At 58.2% G+C, this 22342-nt stretch overlaps 1 protein-coding gene across 2 annotated transcripts in view; it reads left to right on the top strand.

Moving 5' to 3' along the window:
- SHISAL1 (shisa like 1) overlaps positions 1–22342 on the top strand; it is a 129542-nt gene that overhangs the window by 95805 nt on the left and 11395 nt on the right. For both annotated transcript variants that reach the window (XM_004771149.3, XM_045083728.1), the window contains exon 4: positions 1778–2095. In XM_004771149.3, coding sequence (XP_004771206.1) covers positions 1778–2095 — 318 coding nt within the window. The remainder of the gene's footprint in view (positions 1–1777; positions 2096–22342) is intronic.

Raw genomic sequence — 22342 nt, forward strand, 5'->3', positions numbered from 1 at the left:
GGGACGTATATGGCTAAGTAAGGAGAGGGATGATGTTCCAGGCAAAGAAGGCATGTGAGCAAAAGTGACCCCCAGGCCTGGGAGTCAGAGGGCAATGGCCCCTGCCTCACTGCTGGGGCTGAAGCTGGGCCTCAGTCACCTCCTATAGGCCCAGAGACACATAGGAGTTCTCCAGGCCACACAGCAAAGCTGGGCCAAGGAGGCACCTGGACCAGGCCCCCTGGCTCCAGGCCTGTGCTCTCTAGCCTCAGGGTCTAGAGGGATCCACCGTGGGGAACCCAGGACACCGAAGGGGCCCTGTCTGGGCAGGAGTTGGGGGGTATCCCTCCTCGTGAGCAGGACTAGTGAGGCCGGACACTGGCTCTCCCTGTCCACAGTGCGCCTCCTCTCTGCCCCCGCCAGCACATACCCACCTGCGCAGATGCCCGCCGCAGGGTGCAGACAGAGGCTGCATCTGAGGGATTAATAAATCAGTCCCTTTAAACAGCCACTGTCCCTGGCGAGTGCTATTTGGGGCACAGAAGCCCCAGCTGCCCTGGCCAGCCCAGGAAACAGGCCTCCCTGGGCACCCAGGGGACACTCAGACCCTGGCCTGGGAAGGGGACGGATGGACCCAGACAGCCCAGTCCCGGGAGGTGGGAGCTCCGTGGGACAGGCACTCTGGACTTCAGCCTAGAGCACGGGCCTGGCCCAGCCCGCATTGGAGGGGCAGCGTGTCAGGAAGCCTTCCTGGGGGAAGCAGTGTCCGAGAGGGGCACGTGGGAGTCAGGCAGGAGGCAGGGAAATGAAAAAAGCTGCCCAGGTAACAGGCACAGCCTGTGCAAAGGCCCGGTGTCCACGCGAGCGGGCCACACTGCTCTGTGAAGGGACAGGGAGCCAGGCTTCACTAAGGAGCCGTGAGCCCCAGCAGCCTACAGCTCACCCTCTTTTCCACTTCTGGAGGGTGGAGCAGTCTTCAGCGGGGCCACACTGGGCAAATGATCCAGAGAAACCATGCCAGGGGACCCTGAGAGCTGCAAACACGCCAGGGGTGAGCAGGAGGAGGGGACAGTGGAGGCAGGGGCTGGAGGAACAGCCAGGACCCATGACTGCCCTGTGGGGAGTGGGGAGGGAGGCTGAGCCCACCTCTGCTTCCTGGACTTCTGCGACCAGCTGAGTTCCCATGGTACGTGGCAGTGTGAGATGTCCCTGAGCGGATGCTGGGGGCCAGAGGTTGATGGCTCAGGAGGTTGAGTGGGTTTGTCCTAGGACAACAGACGTCCTGCCTTTGCCTGGGTCTGGTAAGGTAGGGAGGAGCCGTGGGGGGACCAGGGGCAAAGGAGGCGGTAAGGGGTGGAAGAGAGCATCCCAGGAAGGAGAACAGCATAAGCAGGGAACCAGGGGGCAGGCAGGTGAGGGCACCTGCAGGAGCCAGCTGGCTCCAGGAGCAGCTCCCATGTTGGAAGAGACAGGAGGGTGAAGGTCCTTCCAGAGCCCTAACAGAGAGGGTCCCAGTGGGATCCCTGCCCATACTAGGATCCTGGGGGAGATGCTCTGGGGCAGAAAGGGTGCCGGGGAGTAGAGTCCAAGGATCTACTCCCCGGCACGGGGGCCATCAGGCAGGTGGAGGGAAGGAACTGGAGGGTGAGTGTGAAGAGAGGAAGCCTGGACTCCCTGTCCCCCAGGGGTGGGGGTTGTGACCCCTCCTCTCTGGGACCCCAAAGTAGCCCCATGGGTTAACTCCGTCAGTGGGATCCCTGTCCTCTTCCCCTCAGCATCTGTCTCTCTTTTCCCCCAGCAATTACACCGCCTTGCTGGGGGTGTGGATCTACGGCTTTTTCGTGCTGATGCTGCTGGTCCTGGATCTTTTGTATTACTCGGCAATGAACTACGACATTTGCAAGGTTTACCTGGCACGGTGGGGCATCCACGGACGATGGATGAAACAGGACCCCCGGCGGTGGGGCAATCCTGCCCGGCCCCCCCGGCCAGGGCAGCCCGCCCCGCAGCCCCAGCCTCCCCCAGGCCTGCTGCCGCAAGCCCCCCAGGCCGTGCACACGCTTCAGGGAGAGGCCCACAGCCCACCACTGATGACCTTCCAGAGTTCGTCTGCCTGGTGAGTGGTTGCCATCAAGGCTCTGGCCGCCGAGGTGGATCACTTGTCTTTGCCACGCTTGGAAAATATTGGGTCATTATTGCTGCTGTGTCTGGCTCCTTGATTACCTGATTGTTTGCTTATCTCATTTGACAAGAGGATTTGAAGTTGCCCAGGATAACGTGCACCCGGGCGAGAGTCAAACTCGAGGCAGAAACAGAGCTTGGGAGCCCAGCCTGCCAGGTTATTGCACTTAGAGATTGGTGCGGGAGTGATTGCCACTGAGCCATTCATGGAGTTGTGAGTTTCCTGGAGGCCGAGGCAAAAAGGGAAATCTGATGGCTTTCCATGTTTTCGCGGTCAAATGAAGCAAATGGGTTTTGGAGGCTGGGAGATAAGCTTTCCAGCCTGGGGTTAGGAAGTAAGCACATTACTGGGTTGGTTCCTTGTGTTCACATGCATGGGGTCTCTTAAGAACATGGATGGCAATGCAGGCGGGCTGCTTCGTGATGGCTCAGGGGAAGGGAAGAGAGGTGGCCGGGGAGATGGGAGATCAGGGAGCTAGCCTGGCAGCCTGGCTGCGTGTTCAAACCTGACTTTCCCTGCTGTGACTCTCATTTCTGCCCAGTCCCAGGCCAGTGGGAGGTAGGGGAGGACTGACCGTCCCCAGGCAGTGCAGAGTTGGACAGAGAGAGGAGGCCTGTACATTTTGGAGCAGGAGCCTGCTGTGAGGGAGGCCCCCACAAAAGACAGGAGCCTGGCAGAAGGCACATGCCCCAGGCAAAAGGTCAGGTGTGGGGTTCAGACACCCTATGGAGGCTGAGCTGCAGCCACGGGCACGTGGGACATGGGGCACATCATCTCAGAGCATCCTAAGACTGAGCGCAGCCTGCGAGAGCCATCCCAGAGCCCACCTGCCGGCAGGTGCCCAAGTTTTCAGCACAGGATTACTGCTGAGTCTGTGACCTTTGCAGGAAACCCGACCTGGGTTCGCATCCTAGCTCTGCCGTTTTCCAGCTCTGTGTGCAGGCGAGTTACGTCAGCCCCGCTGACCCTCCCATCCTCAGGAAGCAGCGGAGAGTAGGCACGGTCCCCTGCCAGGGTCCTCGGAGGGTTAAATGGACTATCTGGCCCCTAGTAGGTGCCCGGTTAAGGATCGGTGCCTCCTTGCTGGAGATGCAACCAAGCTAGTTAATGACCATTCAGTAGCTAGCGGGTAACGACCTTTTCAATAATGAATGACTTACATAATTCACAGAATACACTTAAATCAGCTTATTGATCAAGTAATTGCCTCATCTATCACGCAGAAGACAAAAACACAGCCCTGCTCAGCTCAGCTTGACAAATGCCCACGGAGCTGGTCCCCGGGGTCCTTCCCCTGTGCGGGGCTCCTGGTGATGTCAAGGGGATGCGCAGAGAACCTTGAGGCGCGGGAAAGAAAGACACAAACCCACGCAAGGCTGCGGAGCATGAAACAGACCCGCTCCGGCTGTGGCACTTTCTGAAACGTGGGTCTCTGGCGGCAGACACACCTGGGGCATTCATTGAAATAAATTCCTGGGTCACCTCCAGAGTTCCCTGGCCAGGAAACTCTGGAGGTAGCACCTGAGATGCCGGAGTCTGAGAACCCCCGGAAAACGTTGTTCCATTAGGCCAAATCCCAGCTTGAGGGCTGGGAGGCTCCCACGCGCACGATGGTTTTCTCTCTCCCCCCGTCGCGCCTCCCTGAGCAACGGGCCTGCCCAGCCGCTGGGCTTGTGCTTCAGGTCCAAACCAGAGCCCGAGCTCGCAGTCCCCGAGCCCTGCTGTTTAAGTGGGAGGCATTTAATTTCGGAGCTCAGAGGCCTTTCACGTCCCCCTCGGGTTCCCATATTGTGGACTTAGGATGGGGCTCCCAGAACCGTATGAGCGTTCGTGAAAGAGATCGTCAGAAGCCTGTAAGGATGTGACGAGTCCGCTTGCTGATTTCCTGCTCCTGTCCGCTCTCAACCCCTGGTGTGACCTTGGGCGAGGGGCTTCCTGCTTGGGCTGCCCACTGCACCTACCATGGGGGAAGGGGTGGGCTTGGTGAGCCTGTCACCTGCTGGCCTCCTGGTGGGAGGCCATGGTTCCAGCCACATCTGTGGACCGCTCGCTGTGCCCCTCGGCCCCTCGGCCTCGTGTTTGCCATCTCTGAGTCTTCCTTGGCGCTGCCCCTGGGGGCTCCTTTCCCCACCGGCCACCACCCCTTGCTGGCCCGGTGCCGGGTGCTGGGCACTGGGGACAGGTGATACACAAGACGTGAGAGAACCTTCATGGGAGGACAGGAGGCTGTGACAGGCGGTGCCAGTGGCATGGGGTGTGGGGCACGGCCAGGGCACATCCAAGCAGGTGTCCTGGGCAGAGAGCCAGGGCTGCGGCCCGCCGTGGGCTAAGTGTGGCCATCAGTGTGTCAGCAGGTAGCACGGGGCTGAGGCTGGGGCAGGGGCGGGGTGTGCTCGGTGCTTACCCCAGAACAAGAGTCTAGGCTGCTTCATGTCCAAACTGCCACCCGGAGTCATCCAAACAGTGTCCCCCTCGGGCATGGACCCCTCCAGCTGCCCCCCTGCTCTTCCCCTGGGCCTGTGCCCCCTTCCAGCTAGGCACCCCTACCACTCAGCTCTCTCTCCTGCCCCCCTCCCCCCAGCGGCCCTGCGTCTCCCCTTCCTCACCCACAGCCTGAGGTGACTTCCCTGGGGACACTTGCCACCTTGCCCCTTGGTTCATAGCTCCCTGGTTGGTGGCCTGCTCTGGCCCTTCCTGCCCCTGCCCGCAGCGGAGACCATGAGCAGCCGTCCGAGTCCGGCCAGGCTGCCTGTCCTGTTCTGTGATGTGACTGGACCCCCCAGCCCTATGTGACGCGGCTGCACACAGGTCGTTTGGGTCCCATTGGCACGGCTGGCGTGGGCGTGAGCGTGAGCAGCACATCCGTTTGGGGCTGGAGTTGACCCCCTGGGTCCAAGAGCCACCTGTACAGGGGGTCGGCTCTGCGACCTCGGGCAAGTCATTCTACCACCTGTGCCTCAGTTTCCCCGTGAGATACCAAGGGTCATGGCCATCTTGTGAATTTCAAGGGCGGATTCTTAGGGAGAGGCTTGGCCCGCCGTCTGGCCCCATGTTGGTCATCCTCACGGTCATTTCTCAGGTGGGCAGGTAAACGTGGTGGGGGTCCTGCCCCCAGGATTGACGGGGAAATGCATGTGGCAGTCACCCGGCGCCCCGCACAGACCAGCCACGTGCCACAGGGTCATCTCCCACCTGCCCAGTGGGGTAGGGATGTTGTACCCCGTCTTCAGATGTGGGAACTGGGGGGCTCAGAGCAGGTCACTGTCCTGCCTGGGTGACCCAGCAAAGGGGAGACGGAGGCGGGGCCCCACCTCAGGGCAGCCTACAGCCATGTCCTCTCTGCCATAGGCTCGCCCATGGCAGGGGGGAGCCTCCTGTCAGAACCCGGGCCGGGGTGTAGGACTGAAGCAGCCCCCCAGTGACCGCAGGGAAAGCAACCCTGGAGGCTTCAAGGAGGAGGCGCACATCCACCCAGCCCCGCTCTGTGGCCCCAGACACAGTCCACCCAGCTCCAGCTCCAGAAATGCTGCCTCCTAGCCACCAGCCCATGGCCCCTACCAGGTTTGTCCTCGGCCTGTCCCTCCCACCTGCTGACGAATCCCATCACGGACGCTAGGCCACGCCCTCCCTCAGCCAGAACCCCAGCCCAGCCACCACAGGGAGCTCTGTGTCTGGTGCTCAGGGCACAGAGTGGGTGCACGCCTGGTGCTACTTGATTGAGCTGGAGGGTCTCCGGTCACGCCGTCCCCTCACGCCAGCCCTCAGGCCTGCTTCCTGTGCCACTGCCCACTCAGGGCTCTTGTGGCCTAAAAGGAAGAAGAGTGAGGGCCAGGGCACCGCCCAGCACCACTAAGGGCTCCTCGTCCAGCCTGCAAGCCACTACCTCGCGCCATCAGCCTGCGTCCGCCAGCAGGACCTCTGACGCGTGCTGCTGTCTTCCTGGCTGTCCCGGACCGGTGCCCTCCTGGCTGCGGCGGCAGGTCCAGGGGGACCAGCAGCAGCATGTGCGCCCACACACCTGCCTCGAATCCGAGCTCGGCCCCTCGAGCCTTGATTTTCTCACCTGTAAAATGGGGACGATCGCAGCCTGACCTCCTAGTTGCCATCGTGCCCATCAGCTGCGCACCTGGGGCCCTAGCCTGCCTCCCACTCCTCTCAAGGCCTCCGTCCCTAGCCTGGCCCCCGAGGTCCTCCCCACTCCACTGCTCTCCCCGAAGCCTCAGGCTGCTGCTCACCTCCCTCTGACCTGGCCGGGGCCAGCGGAGCTCCGGGAGACAGGGCGGCACATATCGCAAAGACGCCGCCTGCCAGGACCGTTTCTGCTCCTGCAGTGGGAACCGGGCACAGTGAGGTTATCATGCCCTTTCACAGACGAACAAACCCAGGCCCAGAGAGGGGAAGTGACTTGCCAAGGCTGCACAGTAAGTCCATGGGCCACAGTAAGTCTAGAGCCAGATCTCCCCACTCCCAGGTCTCCCAGGACCCGGCAGGACTCTGAGCCAATGGCCACGGGCCGCTGCCCACGTCTGAGCCTCTTCCTGCCTCGTCCCCGCCTCAGTCCTTCTCTGTTGGCCTGGCCCCCCTCTGGCCCTTGCCAATTCACATGTCCCTGGAGAACACTCCTATTCATCCTGCAAAACCTTCCCTGAGGTCACAGGTTCTGGGCAGGCCTCGAGGCCTGAGGCCCGGTCAGGGGGGCGTGGGTTGGGGCAGTGACCGGAGAAGGCTGCCCAGTCCCCATGGCCTCTCAGTCTTTCCGAGCTCTGGGGAAGCTTCCTGACTCGGCCTGGGAAGCTGGCTGTTGGTGTTTCAAACTTCAGTGGGCATTCAGTGCCCTGGTGTCCTGTCCGATTTACCAGTTCCGGTGTGCAGGATCGCCTGGGAGGCGCTGAGGCTGGAAGTCTGGGGGCCGCCTCTTGAGGAGTAGGGAGAGAGCCATGCTGGGGGGCCTGGGGGTTCTGCACGGTGGTCTCTGAGATGCCAGGGCCCAGATTGGAGGAAGGAGCCCTGGGAGCCTGGGGCGCTATCTCAGGAGTCTGTGGGGGACCCTGACTAACCTGGCCCCCACGCAGGAGAGGAGCAGCTCCGAAAGCTGGGCCAGGGCAGGGCGGGGCTCGGGTGTGCACAGGAAGTGGCATATCATGGTGGGGGGAGGGAGGTGTTAGGCTGGACCAAATCACATCAGACTCTGACCTGCCCCGGAGGTGCCTTTAGTGGTCGAGGGGAGGCTCCGGGTCGATGGGGCAATGCAGAGGACCACCACGTTACCACAAAGTGTCCAGAGAAGCTGGGCAAGGCCATGGTGAACTGCAGGGGAAGGAGGAGTCAGGGTGGGCTTCCTGGAGGAGGAGGAGGCAAGGGGAGGCAGGTCCCAGGGAGTGAGGGGCAGTTCACTAGGTTAGAACAAAATGGAAAAGCCACTTGAGAGGAGGAAACAGCACAAATCAAGACCACGGTGACCCTGGAAATTGCAAGAGGCTTGCAGCTGTCACGTGGCCTCAGGCAGAATGAGACTCTGGGCTGCGATGTGCCGAGCCCCTCTTGGCCCACAGGCCTCCGCCTGCCAGCAAAGCCCCCACAGCAGCAGCTGCCGCTCTCACCTCCTTCCTCCCTAACCCAGAACACCCTCTGGCTCTTTACAGAACTCATTCATAGGCCCCCCACGGAGGGTCCCTGGAGTTCACCCGACCCCGGAACCTTCCTCCCGATAAAGCTCGGGCATCGCTTTCTTCCCGGCTCTGCGGCCAGATCCTTGATGTGTGGTTTCTGCAGGAGGCCACCAGCCAACAGCAAGAAATTCCAGAAAGCCGGAAGACAAAAAGGGAGACCAAGTATCTTCTTTCCTTGGCATCATATCAAATACCAAGGAGGCGTCGGTGATTGGAAGTCAGAAGACCGGGAAGTCTGCGAGTGGGTGGTTTCAAACCCTGGGGCTCTCAACTGGGCGAGGAAACCCTGGGCCTGTCCCCCAGAACCCCTGTCTTTGCCAGCTGGGGCCCTAACTTCTCCCACCCCAGCCTGTGCCCCTGGAAGGCACACTCCCACGGCCGCACCACCTGTGTCCACCATGTGCTCATGGCTTTGGGGAAAATGCAGGAAGCTGTGTGCTCGGTAGCACTGCTCCACGATCCAGGAGGACAGGGAGGGTGGGGTGCCAGGCTCCGGACCAGAGGCCTCATCTGCTGTGTGTCCTCAGACAAGTTGCTGGCCCTCTCTGCGTTGCAGCACTTCTCCAGGACAATGGTGACAGCCATGAAGGAGGGGACCTCGCCCAGAGCTGAGCACACAGTAGGGCTGCAGGGAACATTGATTCCTTTCTGAGAACCACGTTCTCAACCCTCCACCAGCAACCAGTCAGTCTGTCCTTCCTGACCCCCCGGGAGGCTTGGCCCAAGGACAAATGCTTGGGTTTGGTGCTAGGGGGCAAATTTAAAATCACAGGCAAGCCCGTGCAGAGAACCCAAATAGGGCGAGCTCCGTTCCTGGCCCAACCCCACTCGGGTGTAAGAAGGAGGGTTTCGTCTGTTTGCTTGCTGCCTCGGCGTCCCCCGCTCTCAACTCTTATTTGATGGGTCCCCATTTTGCAGATGAGGAGCGCGAAGCACAGAGAGGTTAGGTACCTGGTCTGGGGTCGCCCAGCTGGTTACTGACAGATCCAGCGTCTGAGCACAGGCAGTCTGCTCTGGCCAGCCTAGAGGGCCACTCGGCTGTCAGGGCCACATCTCCAGCCTCGTCCCCTGGGCCAGGGAGCCAGACGGGACAAGGTAGGCAGGAGGCAGCAGACAGAGCTCGAGGGCTGCAGATGCCCCAGGAAGCCTTGGGCAGGAGCTGGCTCTCTGCTGCAGGTACCAGCCAGACAGGCCCCGGGGCAGGGGGAAGGTTCAGGCGCTGGGAGGAAGACAGGGTGTGGGGTCCGATTCCCGTCCGGAGAAGAACAGGGACATGAGCCGATCTTCCCACCCCCATCCTGGGCCAGGCACTGAGCCAGGCGCCTGGACATTCAGCCTGGCTGACTCAGGGCAGACAGTGGCGATGAGCTATCAGCTGGGATAGGAGGGAGCCCAGAGGGTACACTGCCCCGATGGGGCATCAGGGAGAGCTTCCAGGAGGAGGTGACAGCTGGAATGATCTTCAAGGACGAGTAATAATTAGACCAAAAAAATAATAAGTGGGGGAACAGGGTGTTGCCAGCGGGAGGCAGAGCAGGTGCAAAGGTCTGGCTAAGTCCGGACCCTTGTGGTCTCCGCTGGGAACAGCTGCCCTGAAACAGAGATCATCTCAAGGTTCTTTTCTCTGTTGGAATAATCAGATTCTTTTTTTCTGATAATATTCAGAAAATTGATAATTTCTCTTTATTGATAATATTCCACAAGAGGCCCTAAAGGCCCCCTGAAAGTCTTCTGGGTCTCACCACCTTCTCTAGTTCTGCTGTGTCCCTGCCCCAAGGACCACGGCAGACCCAGACAGAGACCCCCAGATCAACCAGAAGGGATCAGTCAGGGTGCTTAGGACAGACTGGGCCCAGAGTCCAGAAGAAAGGACCAGACCACATCCAGGTGACCAGGGTCTGTGCTGGTAGGCTTTCTCCCTCGTGACAACGAGTAAGCTATGCTGTTGGAGAAGCGGGGCGGGGCTGAGGGGACCGGTTTGGAGGGAACACCACAGGTAACCCGGAGTTCGAATCCCCTGTCTACCCGTCTACCCTCCCGAGCGTGGGACCTGGACAGATCCTGCAACCTCTCACCCCTTCCGGGCCCCCAGAAGCTCAGGGGTCATTAGGAGAGGGTGATGAGGATCCCAGCAGCCCGAGCCCGACCCCAGGGGCCCGATGGCCAGCGCTCGCTGTTGTTCCCCTGCTCGGCTGCTTCCTCCACCGAGGAGGGTCACGGTGTCCTTCTCTTTTATGCCTGATTTTCTGTTATCAAAGTGCCCGTGCTCGCGGGTCAACACCGGGGGTGCACAGACACCAGCGCCCTCTCGGCCACCCCTGCGCCGCCCACGGTCCCCTGCAGCTCTCTCCCCACCTCCTAGCGGTCACCATCTGTACCTCAGGTTGGGTGTCTTGGGTTTTTAATTCAACATTCCGTCTCAGCGAGCTTCCCGCGTTATCAAGTCTTCCTAACACGGTTTTAATGGCTGCCTTAATTGTCCGTGGAGAAATGATGGGCCGTAAGTCGGTGACCCACTTCCCTGACTCGGGCCACCGGGGGCTTCTGACTCCCTGCCCCCTCCCCCACAGTGGGTCTCTTTCCGCCTCTTGGGGCCCTGCTCCGTCTCATGCTGGGCCCCGGGTTTCCAGATGCGGGCGTTGAGCATCCCGCCCAGGCAAGTACTGACAGTGGTGGAGCGCTGCCTCCCTCCAGCAGCGCCGGCCTCAAGGGAACGGCCCCACCTACTACAAAGATATATATATATTTTTTTATGGGCAGGAAACAGAGCATTTAGATACAATACCTGTTAGAAGCAGACAGACCTGGGCTCATCTCTAGCTCCCCCATTTTTTGATTCCTGGCGTACCTCCAGCCAGTGACATAGCCACACCCCCATCCCCTGCAAGCAGGTTGCTAGAATCAGTGCTGTCCGGCTCAGCAAGAGGAGATGCAGAAGATCATAGCAGGCAGAAACCGCTCGGCTAGTGTTCCTCCCGCCCCCCTGGCACCACGGCAGGGTGTGGCAGGCTTTCTGCAATGCTGAGGACAGCAGTCAGCTGTCCCAGGGTCCACAGCTCTGTGGGTCTGAGCACTAGCTGGCCAGAGAGCAGCCAACACCCAGAAAGGGTTTCAGTGGATGAGTAGGAGTTTTCTGGAGGTGGAAATATGGACATGTAGGCAGAATGCTGCTCAAGCTAAGTCCCAGAGGATGGGAAAGGCCACTAAGTAGTGGAGAGCCCTGGGGAGGTCCAGGTCCTCGTACCCCCGTGGCTCCCAGCCCCTCACTGGTCCCTTTCACTGCTCCCTCCTCATCAACACAGCCTTAGACACCCGAGGGCCCAGGTCTCCTTCCTTGAACCCCTGCTGTCCACCCCTACCCACCCATGGGAACGCGACTGACGTGCCAGCTCCAGACTGCCCCTGACTTCCGGGTCTGTCTCCGCTGCAGTGTCCCCACTCCCCTACCTCACCCCGACTCCAGACTCAGCTATGCAAACCCTGAGTGTTCACAGGCGCCCCCTTCAGGTGTTCAGTAGACACCCAGTGTCCTCTGCCCTCCCGCCATCTCCTCAGAACACAATCCCGATTCTTTGCTGCTTCCCACATCTGGTCAGAGACACCAGGAAAATGGACCCCGAATCCACCCTCAGTACCCATCTACCAAAACCAACCATCCGGTCCACCCTCTTGCCCAGACCAAGGTGGTACCTTCTGAATCTCCTCCTGCTTCCTTTCTTTGTCCCCCACAGCAGCAGAATAATCCTTTTAATATATAAATCAAAGCCAGTGGATGGCTCCCCTCTCTCTAGAAGATAAATCCAAAATCCTTTTAGTGGCCAACATCTGATCTGATACCCTTCCCCAGTCCCTCTGTCCTCATCTCCCCCATTGGCTCCAACCACACTCGCCTCCCTGCCATTCCTGGAGCTTGCCAAGCTCACTCTCACCTCAGGGCCTTTGCACCTGCCACTCCTTCCGCCTGAAACTCTCCCTTTCCAGATTCCCGCTCCATTCCGTCCCTCCCTTCCACCAGGCACATGCCCAGATGTTACCTGATCAGAGAGGCCTTCCCTGGCCGAGATCTACAAATTAGCATAGCCCCCACCACTGCCACCCCTCTGTACCCCCTCAACCTCTCTCATCTTCTCCTGGTGCTCACCGCCTTTTGCTGTGTTGGTTTTCTTGTCTGGTGTCTATCTCCTCTGTCTTGTGCTCAGCCGTACCTCCAACCCCCATTAGTTAGTGCTCCATGCTAAGTGTTGAGTGAATGGTCCTAATCTGTCCAGCACCCAGCATGCAATAGGCATTCATTAAGCCTCAGATCAATGAGTGAATCTCATTATTGTTGTTAATTACAGTACCTCCCACTTCCCAAGGGTCTGTTGAGCTGAGCAGCAGCCACAAGCAGCGTCATGGCATGTCCCCAACCACACAGCAGCTTGGCACCTGAGCTCCATGTATGCAGGAGGAGATGAGGCTTAGAGAGGGTTAGCAACTTGTCCTGAGCTGCCCAGCAGCAGAGTCAGGTGGAATTCACACCCAAGCCCAGCTGACTCCAAAGCCCATATTTTTTTAGTGGAAAGCAGTGTAGTGGCACTCACCAAGCACGTGGCCTCATGCTGGACATGACCATGCTGGTCTGGTCCCGCCCTTGGGGCAAGAGCCCGAGGATCCCCTGAAGCACATTGGGCCTGGAGCTCCAAGCACTGGCACACCAAACCCTCTCTGGCTGGGGCCCAGCAGCAGCTGAGAATTTGGTGTGGGTGCTGACCTGGAACTGGCCTTGTAACATCCTCCAGGGGGCATGTGGTTGGTCTGGTTTGGTCTGGAGGCAGCAGCTTCATCTTCCCTCTGGCTGTGAAGATCTGTGAAGGTCTTTCCCAGCCCTCAGAATCTCTCTGGAGCCCCGAGGAGATGCTGAGGCAGCCACGCCTCCCCGTCTGTCCACCTAGGTGTCCCTGTCCAGTACGTGGCAGCTCCCTAGTTGCCTCCTGCCTGTGGAAATTATCTAACTTCTCCTGGCCTCACTTTCCCTGTCAGTAAAATGGACACAGGTAGATTTGCCTTGTGGGATGATCGCGAGGGTTATCACGGGGCCCAAGAAGTGACAGGTGCCTCAAGGCACACTAATTGTAATTATTGTTGTGGTTATTGGAGATGAGTAGAATAGAGAAGGAAGGCCACACAGTACCCCCCTATACAACTCTGGGTATTTTGCATTTTCTGCTTTCTTATGCACGTCGGTTAATACTTTCCTAATAATGATGTTTGCGTTTTGCTTTCTAATTACATTCACTTAGCATTAAATTAGCCATTACCTTGTGGTTTTACTTAATTTTTCTAAATATCATTTTAGTAGCTACCCAGTAGTAGTACACATGTACTAGTGTTACTGTGCTTTTCCCCTGTAACAAGGCCTTTGTACTGCTTACAACTGTTTTTATTACGACAAATAATGTTGCAGGGGGGCAAACATACTCCAGAAGATTAGGGGCAGCAATAAACACCTTTAAGTGTTTATGGTTTTCCCTTTTATGATGTATTTCTTCTGGATACATTTCAGGCAGGGAAATGATTGAGTTGAGGGGCATGACTGCTGTACGGCTCTTTGTACCAATGCCGAGCTCCTCCCCATGGGGACTGTCTCCAGCAGCAGCTTAGGAGGGTGGGGCCCCCTCATTTTTTATGTGGTTTGCATTTCTTTAATTGTTAGCCCAGACTGAACACCTTTCTTTTCGCTTGTTAATTAGCTATATTACCTCTCTTGTGGGTTGCCCATCTATGTTACTGCCCCCAAGACAGGTGGTAATTGAAGGCATTTCCATAAAGCAACTTTTGTTTTCCAAACTTGCTCCTGGGTGTTGCTCTTGTCTGTGTATCTCCTTCCCCTGTACTGTTTAATTAATACAGTTTCAATCGGCTTTAATTCAAGTTGCTTTTGGAAAAAAAAAAAAAAAAAAAACTCGGAATTGCTCTAAGCAATCATATCTTTGGTTTAAGAGTTATATTTTTCCTAATACAGATTAAAGCAAATGTATAGGGCAGCTGGGTGGTGCAGTTGGTCAAGCCGCTGCCTTTGGCTCAGGTCATGATCCCCAGGTCCTGGGATAGAGTCCTGCCCTGGGCTCTCTGCTCAGTGGGGAGGCTGCTTCTCCCTCTGCCTGCCACTCCCCCTGCTTAGGCTCTCTTGATGACAAATACATGAATAAAATCTTTTAAAAAAATGTTAAAACAAATTAATAAACATAGCCCCAGATGGAACTTCCTTGCCCTGGCTCACAAGAGTGAGTAGTTAATTTTTTAGGAATTTTGTGAGCCCGTTGTTGAATACAGCTGCTATAAAAATAAAATGATAAAAGCCGACAACTAAATAAATTATATGAAACACAAAAGTAATACACATTCGACACTTGTCACTTCCTCATGATTTTACTACATTTCCTACCATCTACGCTCTTGAGCTTTTATATCTCTTGCGTGTGTGTAGTAAAACTTACGTGATACTGGTTATCGCTTCTTTTCCCAACTCTGACATCCCACTGCCGGTATTTACATCATGGCAAGGGGCAGCAAATGTTACAAATCAGGGCTTTTCCCTCTCGAGATCTAATCTTTAAATGTTCACCGGCATGCCACTGCACGTGGTGTTTCAAAGGCTCACGTGTTCAGCACCTCTGACCGTGTCTGTGAATCTTAGTATGGAGCAGTGTGCATGTCCTTCTTTGCTTGTGAACCTGGATCCCAGTGCTTCCAGGACCACCCCGAGGCAGGAATCCCAGGTGGTTGTAGCTGGGGCAAGAGGCAAAGGGGATTCATGCACACTTTCTAGCGGCTGCTCCTTCCTAGAGCAAAGAAAATAAGGGAGATGAGAAGGCAGGAGGGCCAGTCAGAACTTCCGTCACCCGTGTGGCTCTTGGTCCCCGGAGGGAACATCCTGCGCTGCCCCTTTGCAAACTTGCCAGCCCTGTCCGCTTCAGCGTCTCAGCACCAGAGTACACTGTGGTGAGCGTGCGGCCAGATGCCATTAGTTCACTCCTTCAACCTGTGCTGGCTGAGGGTTGGCGGTGCCTGGGCCAAGTGCGGGGACTAAAAGATAAGAGAGCCACAGCCCCTCCCGCAAGGAACCCCAACCAATGATGGGCGGAAAATCAATCCTGGCCACTTACTTTATCTGGAAAATCAATGTACTCAGTCACAGGGTGAGTATACCTTACAGAAGGTTCTGGAAAAGCCCAAAATGAACTAAACCAGGCTTGACTGTCTGCAAAGCCCTCTTCTGACTTAAGCTCCAGATAGGTTCACTGTCTCTGGGCCGAGGGGATGAGTTAGGACCACGAGTCCAGCCGACCAGATCCATACATTCTGTGACCTTGGGCTAGTCACTGGTTCCTCCCAAGCCCCTTTGCCTGGATATGAAAATCAGGAGGACAGTGGCACTGAGGAACTGAAAATCAGGAACCTGGCACTGAGCAGAGGCGCCCCATTCCTAGCGGCACGCTGCCCCGTGACCCACGTGGTCAGACATGCCTTCTCCTTGTCCCTACTCTCGGCAACGCGGCCCCAGGGCGAACCCACGCTGCCCAACCAGCACACTGGTCTGAAATCAATTAAGATTCCCTAACCCGGTCACTGTGGCTGGCTCCTGCGTAAACAAACATGCCAGTTTGAGCGAGCAATTAACCAAGAGATGTTTCCACGGAGGCCTGGACAAATCTGGGGGATCACTGGCTGCGAGAAGAGAGCACGTTCCTTCACATCAATTAGACGCGAATTCCGTCCGATTGCCCCCGGGGCTGCGGCAGGGTAATGGAGAGGCTGCGAGATTGCCACGAGGCTGGGCCCACAGCCATAATGTGCCCCGAACCGTTTAGTTCCGGGGCTCTTGAGGGGCCCGGCTCTGAGATCGGGCAACCCCGGGCAAGAGAAGCAGGAATTCATCTCCATCGGTGTAGACCAGGGAAGACGGGGGAACTTTCCCTTGTTCGTTCCATCCATCATTCAAACTCTGGCCTTTGCTATGAAAATATTTGCTTCCAGGAATAAATGCTTGTTGCGCAGTGAGACTCTCCCACGTGGGCATCCGGCTGCCGACAGAATGATGGAAACCAACGCTCGCCTGCGGGCCAAGAGGGCGCCGGCTCCTCATCCACGCCCTCTGGAATAGTCTTCTTGTTATTTCTGAGGCACCCTGGAGGGTTCCAGGGAGAGCTCCTTGCCCGATGGCTTGGGCCAAAGGCTCTGGGTGTGGTTCCAACCTGCCTCAAGTCCTGAGGAATCTCTGGGTGGGGCAGCCCCCCGAGTGGCCACAGGGACCCCGTTGTCTCCTGAGATCCCCTGGGCTGGGCTGGCACCCAGCTCTGGGTTGCCCAGCTGTGTGTCCTTGGGCAAACTGCTACCCCTCTCTGAGACATTGGTGGGGAAGCCAATAATCCGTGCCTGGCAGGGCAGTCATGGGGAAGCCATCTGCGGATGCGCTGGGACCTCCAAAATCTACCCCCTTCCTGGTCTCTGTCTACTTTGCTGCAGGGAAAGGGGTCCCTGCCCAACGCCGCCTCCACCCCTTCCCCCAGTGTGAGGTTGCTGAGAGTTTATGTCATAGCTCATCAGCCAGACAAGAAAAAGGGATAGATTGTGCTAGATTGATTAGCCTGGGCTCTTCATATCCCGGAATCCACCTCCCTGGCAAGGCCGGCCAGAGTTGTCTGAGTTTCTGGAAGCCCCAGACAGCATCAGTGGGCCCTAGAGGTCTCAAAGCTAGAGAGACATGGCTACAGAGGTGCCCCAGGCCCCTGTGTGTCACAGATTTTCCATCTGCAGCCGGCTCTTCTTCCTGACTGCTGACCCTCGCCCGCACATCCCACAGACATGCCCCAGAGAGCTCACAGAAGGCAGGACCCTTCCATGGGCCCATGCACCCCAGGTCCCTTGGCTGCCTCTCAGCTCCCAGTCCCCTGCGGAGTACAGCTGAGGGACACTTCTCTGAGCCTTTGACTCCCCGTTCTCGACCTTCGCTGCCCCAGAGTGTGGCAACAGGATCTTCTACGATAAATGCCTTATTCCATGCCAGCCCAGCAGCTGTGGCCCCGCCTGGGCCCTGATGCCTTCACTCACATGACCCTATGGGGTAGGTCTTCATCCCCTCCAGCGTCTAGATTATGTCCCCAGCCAAGGTGTCCAAGTAGTGAAGCGCTGCTGCTTCCTTCTCCCCTGAAAATCCGTCTCAGGGGATGGAGCCTGTCGTGGTTGGCGGCATCAGCAGAGGGAGGAAAGGCAGGACACCGTGGGGCAGCTGTCTCGACGGCAGAGATCGTGCCCGTCAGTTTCAGGAAACCACGGGGCAGCCATGCACTTTAAGCGGCGAGTGACTTGGTCAGATGGGAGCTTTGACGAGAGCCCCCCGCCATGTGCGAGGTCGGCGGAAGGAGGCAGGAGTGGAGCCAAGGAGGCCGTGGGGAGGTCTTCGGTGTGCCCCTGGGAGGAGACTTTGGGGGCCGGTGAGCTGCTTTGGAAATGTTTCAGAGGTGGTGCAGACAGCGTGACGGAGGGATGGAGCCTGGGCGCAAGGAAGTAGGGCCCCCGGACGGCTGTAGGGTCTGACCCGAGGGGCAGGCGGTGTTGTCCCCAGTGAGGAAGGACCCCGCTGGAGAAGGGATGGAGCCAGGCACCCAGGGAGGGCGTGATGGGGCCGGTTGCTGGCTGCGGCCGGAGCCCTGAGCTGTGCCCCACCGGCGCCAACGCACGGGGCTTGAGTGTGCATCCTGAGGCCAGGGGCGGGTCCCAGGTGGGCAGGAAAGACAAGTGTGTGCCAGGCGGGCAGCCGGAGGCCCCAGGAGGGACGGTGGGCTTGGGACATTTTGCCCAGGAGATACGGCCTTCTCTCTGGTTCTGAGGCCAGCCAGGAAGGCCAGAGACTGGGTGTGTGTGTGTTGTGTGTGTGTACGTGTGTGTGGTTTGGCCTTAGTGTGTGTGTAGTGGGATGTCTGCGTTCTGTGTGTGTGTGCAGAAATGTGTGTGTTGTGTGCACCCTCTCATGCTTGGGTATGCCCCTGGCTCTAGCCTCGGCCCCTCCTGCCACCTCTGGCCCAACCAGAGGACAGAGAAAGGGCTGAGGGCATGGGCTGGGGTATTTGAGGCAGCCCAGGGGAGCAGTAACATAAAAACAGCCTAAGGTCAGCGGTGAGGGAACACAGAGATTGGGACAGAGCCAGGACCAGGGCGCCAGGAGCCGTGGTCAAGGGTGAAGTTCAGATAGCTCTGGAGCTGGGAGGCACATTCATTTCACAAGGATTTGCAAAATAGGGACCAAAGCCCGGGCTCCCCTCCCGTCCAGGGCTGGGTACACAGAATATGTCAGACCCTGTCTCTGTCCATGAGACCCACCTCCCAGCCTGGTCACCTCACTAGGTTCCCCACCCCATCTCCCCTGCACCGAGCTCCTACTCATCCCTCAAAACCTTGCTCAGGCTGCTCTTCTCCCTGAGGCCCCCATCCTCGCACCGAGGTCTTCCCTCCCTGCTCCACACTCTCATCACAGCCAGGCCCATGTGCTCTCTTATCACATCTGTGCCCACTGGAGTTGGGAGGCCACGGACAGTCTGGGTCCTCCTGCAGTTCCCAGCGCCTGGAGCAGAGCCCTGGGCTGGGAGTCATGGCTGCTTGTCGGTCTCTCTCTGCCGCCGGCTCGCCGTCTGACCTTGGACAGCCTCATCCCTCCCCAGGCTTCGCTTTCCCCATGTGACGGCATGCTTCCACGGCGTCTTTCAACTTAAAACCTCTCTGACCTTCTCTCTGGCTAATGGAGACGCCGATTGGGGACCAGAATGGATGTGGAAAGCCCTTGAAAAATTCATAACAGGAAGCAAAGGGAGAGTCTTTTATTTTTGTAGAGCAGGAGGAGGTGGGGCGGTGACAGAGGCCGCGGTCGAAGAGGACAGCGTCTCCGTCTCCATCCCTTTGTGGCATTGAATGCGCAACGCGGCTGTCTTGCAAAAGCCGTAGCATCAAATATTTACCAAAGTGGCATTAAAAATTAACCTTCAGGATGTAGATGTTTAAAGACCCCCTGAGCTCCCCCAAGAAACATCCAGAAGTCAGGAGGGTGAAGGGCTGGGAGGAAGGCTGCGCCCAGGGCTCGGATAATGAAGCTCCCTGAGCCAGGCACAGCTCCCCATGGGCCCCGTGTCTGCGGGGCGCCAGCCTGGTCAGTCCTTCCAGGCTCCCCGCAGCCTGCCCGATAAGCCAGGTCCTTGGCACTGAGGCAGAGAACACTGGTGCATTCGTGCCTCGGAAGGAAAGTCGGGGGACAGCACCTGCAAGGCTGGCGGGGGGACCGGGGGAATGGTAAGGAAGGGGGGGCTCCCAAGGGGGTGGCTGGGACCCTGGACTGAGCCACTGGGGATACAGTGATGGGATTTTCTGAGATGGGACCCCAGGGGTGCGTGTGGCTTTGGGTACCAGCGGCTTGGGATGTCTGAAGTTTCAGATGCTTGTGAGCCTCAGGGGGTCATGTTAGGGCCACAGACTAGCCGGATCTCAGAGCAAGGTCTAGGCTGCAGTCAGCTTGAACTTGGCCAAGGGGACTTGGCGTGAAATCCGAGGGTCTGGAGGTCGCCTGGGGGGAGGATGAAGTGTGTAGGAGCTCTCGGGGTGGAGGGAGGAACTGGGAAAGAAGTCAGTGACGGGGGAGCAGCCCGTGAGGCAGGAGGAAACCAGGAGGCCTGGTGTCCAGAGGCTTAAAGGGGCGTGTCCTCAGAGGAGCAGAGTCAGCCTAAGGGATGTGGCTTGCTGGCCTCAGATGCCAGGACCAGATGCCCTGCCCTTTGCCCATTGCTCCCATGATGCGTTGTCCCTGTCCCCAGCCCCCAGAGCAATGGGTGTGCTCCTAGAAACACAGACACAACATCTTGTCTGTGGAATGTGCGGGGAGTAGCCGACACCAGAGCATCGCCCTTCCCTCCCCCGACCGTCTGGCCTTCCCATTCCCCGGGATGACAGCCATCTTCTTTCTCAGGGATAGAAAGTGAGGTTTCACATTCGAGTGTTTCAAATGACACAGTGTCCTATAAAATGCAAAGTAATTCCAGTTTGTCCACAAATAAGATCTTTGTTGGGTTAGCTTCTCATCTCTCCTGGTGACCCAGGGAGCAGGCAACAATTGGGTACCCGGGGCACTTCGGAGAGGAGGAATGCCCACTGTCCCACCTGCTATGAACCGCGTCCACGCTGAGTGCTCGGAGCTGGGACCCGCGCCCATCCATGCTCACCTCCTAGCTCTCGCCGAACGCGAGAAAGGATATGAAGCCCTGATCCAGAAGTTCAAGATGAGTCTTAGGAACGCCTGCTGTCCAGCTGTCGGCCGAGCTGGCCCCTCCTGGAGTTTCTAGGGGAGAATCTACTCTCTTGCGTCTCCAGCTCCCAGAGCACCCACGTTCCGTGGCTCGTGCCTTCAATCTTGGCTCTGCTCTGACCTGTTTCTGTCCTCACCTTGCCTTCTCTGACTCTGGCCCCCTGGACCCCTCTTTGAAGGACCCTTGTCATGACACCGGGCCCCCCTGCATAACCCAAGACGAACTGCCATTGAGGGGTCCCTAACGTACTCCCACTGGCAGACTCCTTTTCACTGTGTGAGGCCACATGCACGACTTCTAGGGACCGGGACGGGGACCTCTTTGGGGGCCTGAATTGTGAGGGATGACTCCTGGTGGCTTTATGTTGTATCTTCCCAACGCTTGTTTTACACAAACACACCTCCTCCAGGCAGCCTCCCAAGACCGCCTCTTTCATGGCTAAAATCTCTGCCCTCAGCAGCCTGCCCCATTGGCCCCCTGTAAGATGGGGACACTAGGCCTCCACCTACTGGGGTTGCCATGGGATTGCGGTGGAAGGCTGCGGGAAGCTCCTAGCCCTGCACCTGGCACAGAATCAGTGCTGCGCAAAGCTATCATCTCTCAGAGGACCATATTGTCTGCAGCTCACCTGGCAATTAGTCTGTTGGGCCTCGTGACTCCTCTGCTTTTGTCAGCTAACAGTTATTGTCACCGACTCTCTCAGCCTTCTGGAAACGTTCATTGTTATTCAAATTGCCAGGTGCTCCTTCTTATCTTCCCAGTTAGGCGGCAGACACCAGCTGGGACACTCCTCCTCCCTTCCCTCCTCCTGGGCCTGACACCAGCTGGGGGGGGGGGGGGCGCAGGTTCTGCACCTCTCCCCTCCCGGGGGGCCAGCAGTGGCCCACGGCACTGCCAGGGACCTGCCCCCAGCCCGCCAGCCCACTGCCCTGCACCAGAGCGATGGCTGTGCACAGGGGCAAGCGGCCCAGACTGCGCTAACTAGACACCTGACCCTGGACAAGTTCCATTTCCTTCGTGAGCCTCAGTCTCCCCCTCTGTGCATGAGGGAAATGATGTAGCTGCCTTGCAGGGAGAGCTGAGTGAGACCATGCATGGAAAGTGCTTGCACAGAAGAAATACCCAACACCCATCTGCCCGGACTCCTGCCCTTGTTAGAATCAGGAAGGAGCAGTGCCTGTGCCTGCTCTCAGAGCCCCAGGATCATGTCCAAATGCCTTCTCCTGGCAGGGGAAGTGCTTGGTGACTGCCGCATCTCCAGATGCACCCCTGCCAGGAGCATCTGGACGCCTACTACTACGAGCCTTGACTGAGGTTGTGCCCCTCCTCCTGCATACCTTCCTCCTCTTCCTGACCTGCTCAGGCGCTGGGTCCCCGAGAGGTTTCCCTGAGGTTCCCCCCTTCTGCCTCTGTCCAGTGCCTGCCACCAGGGCCCCCAGGACCTCACCCCTGATGCCACGTGGACCTGCCACTCTTGTTTGGGGGCCCCTGTGTGGCTCTCCCACCAGCTCCGAGCCCTCAAGGGGAGCGCCCACACCTGACTCAGGTCTGTGCCCGCAGCACCCAGTGCAAGCCTGGCAGAAGATGCCACCAATGAGGGCTTCCAGAAGGACCTGGTGGAGGCATTGGCCTGGGTACTGAGTGAGGGGAGCAGCGGCCACTTGTCCCCAGGTTCTGCCGGGCTTTGGCAATGAGGGGCCAGTCCACCTGCAAAGTGCCCAGAAGGACCGACAGCCCCAGGGACAAGGACATGTGCTCCCTGCACTGCTTGCATGGTTGAGGCATGGTAGCCACAAAAGCAGAACTGACCTTGACCTTTGCTGAAGTTTTGCTCTGAGGTATGGTATCCCCTAGGGCAGGCGCTGATGGGCCAAGCCCGAGAGCCAGCCAGGCAGGGAATGTCCACAGCAGTGAAAGTCACCCTTGGCCAGTGAGGAGGATGGTCCCACAGGCCTGGAGCAGCATCAGGTGGGTTCTGAGGCCCAGAGAGGTGAAGTGACTTGCCCACGGTCACACAGTTGGTAAGGGGTAGAGCAGAGACTCAAACCCAGGCCTGCCCCAAGATCAATGGCCATTACCGCCCCCCAGCCCCTCAATGGGAGGAGATGCCAGAGCCACGTGGTCCTGACTGTCACAGAGTCACGCTGTGTGGAAGGGATGCTCTGTGAGCAGGATCTTGAAGG

Source organism: Mustela putorius, unplaced genomic scaffold (assembly GCF_011764305.1).
Source record: "Mustela putorius furo isolate JIRA1106 unplaced genomic scaffold, ASM1176430v1.1 tig00000738_pilon_pilon_pilon, whole genome shotgun sequence".
Taxonomy (NCBI): Eukaryota; Metazoa; Chordata; class Mammalia; order Carnivora; family Mustelidae; genus Mustela; species Mustela putorius.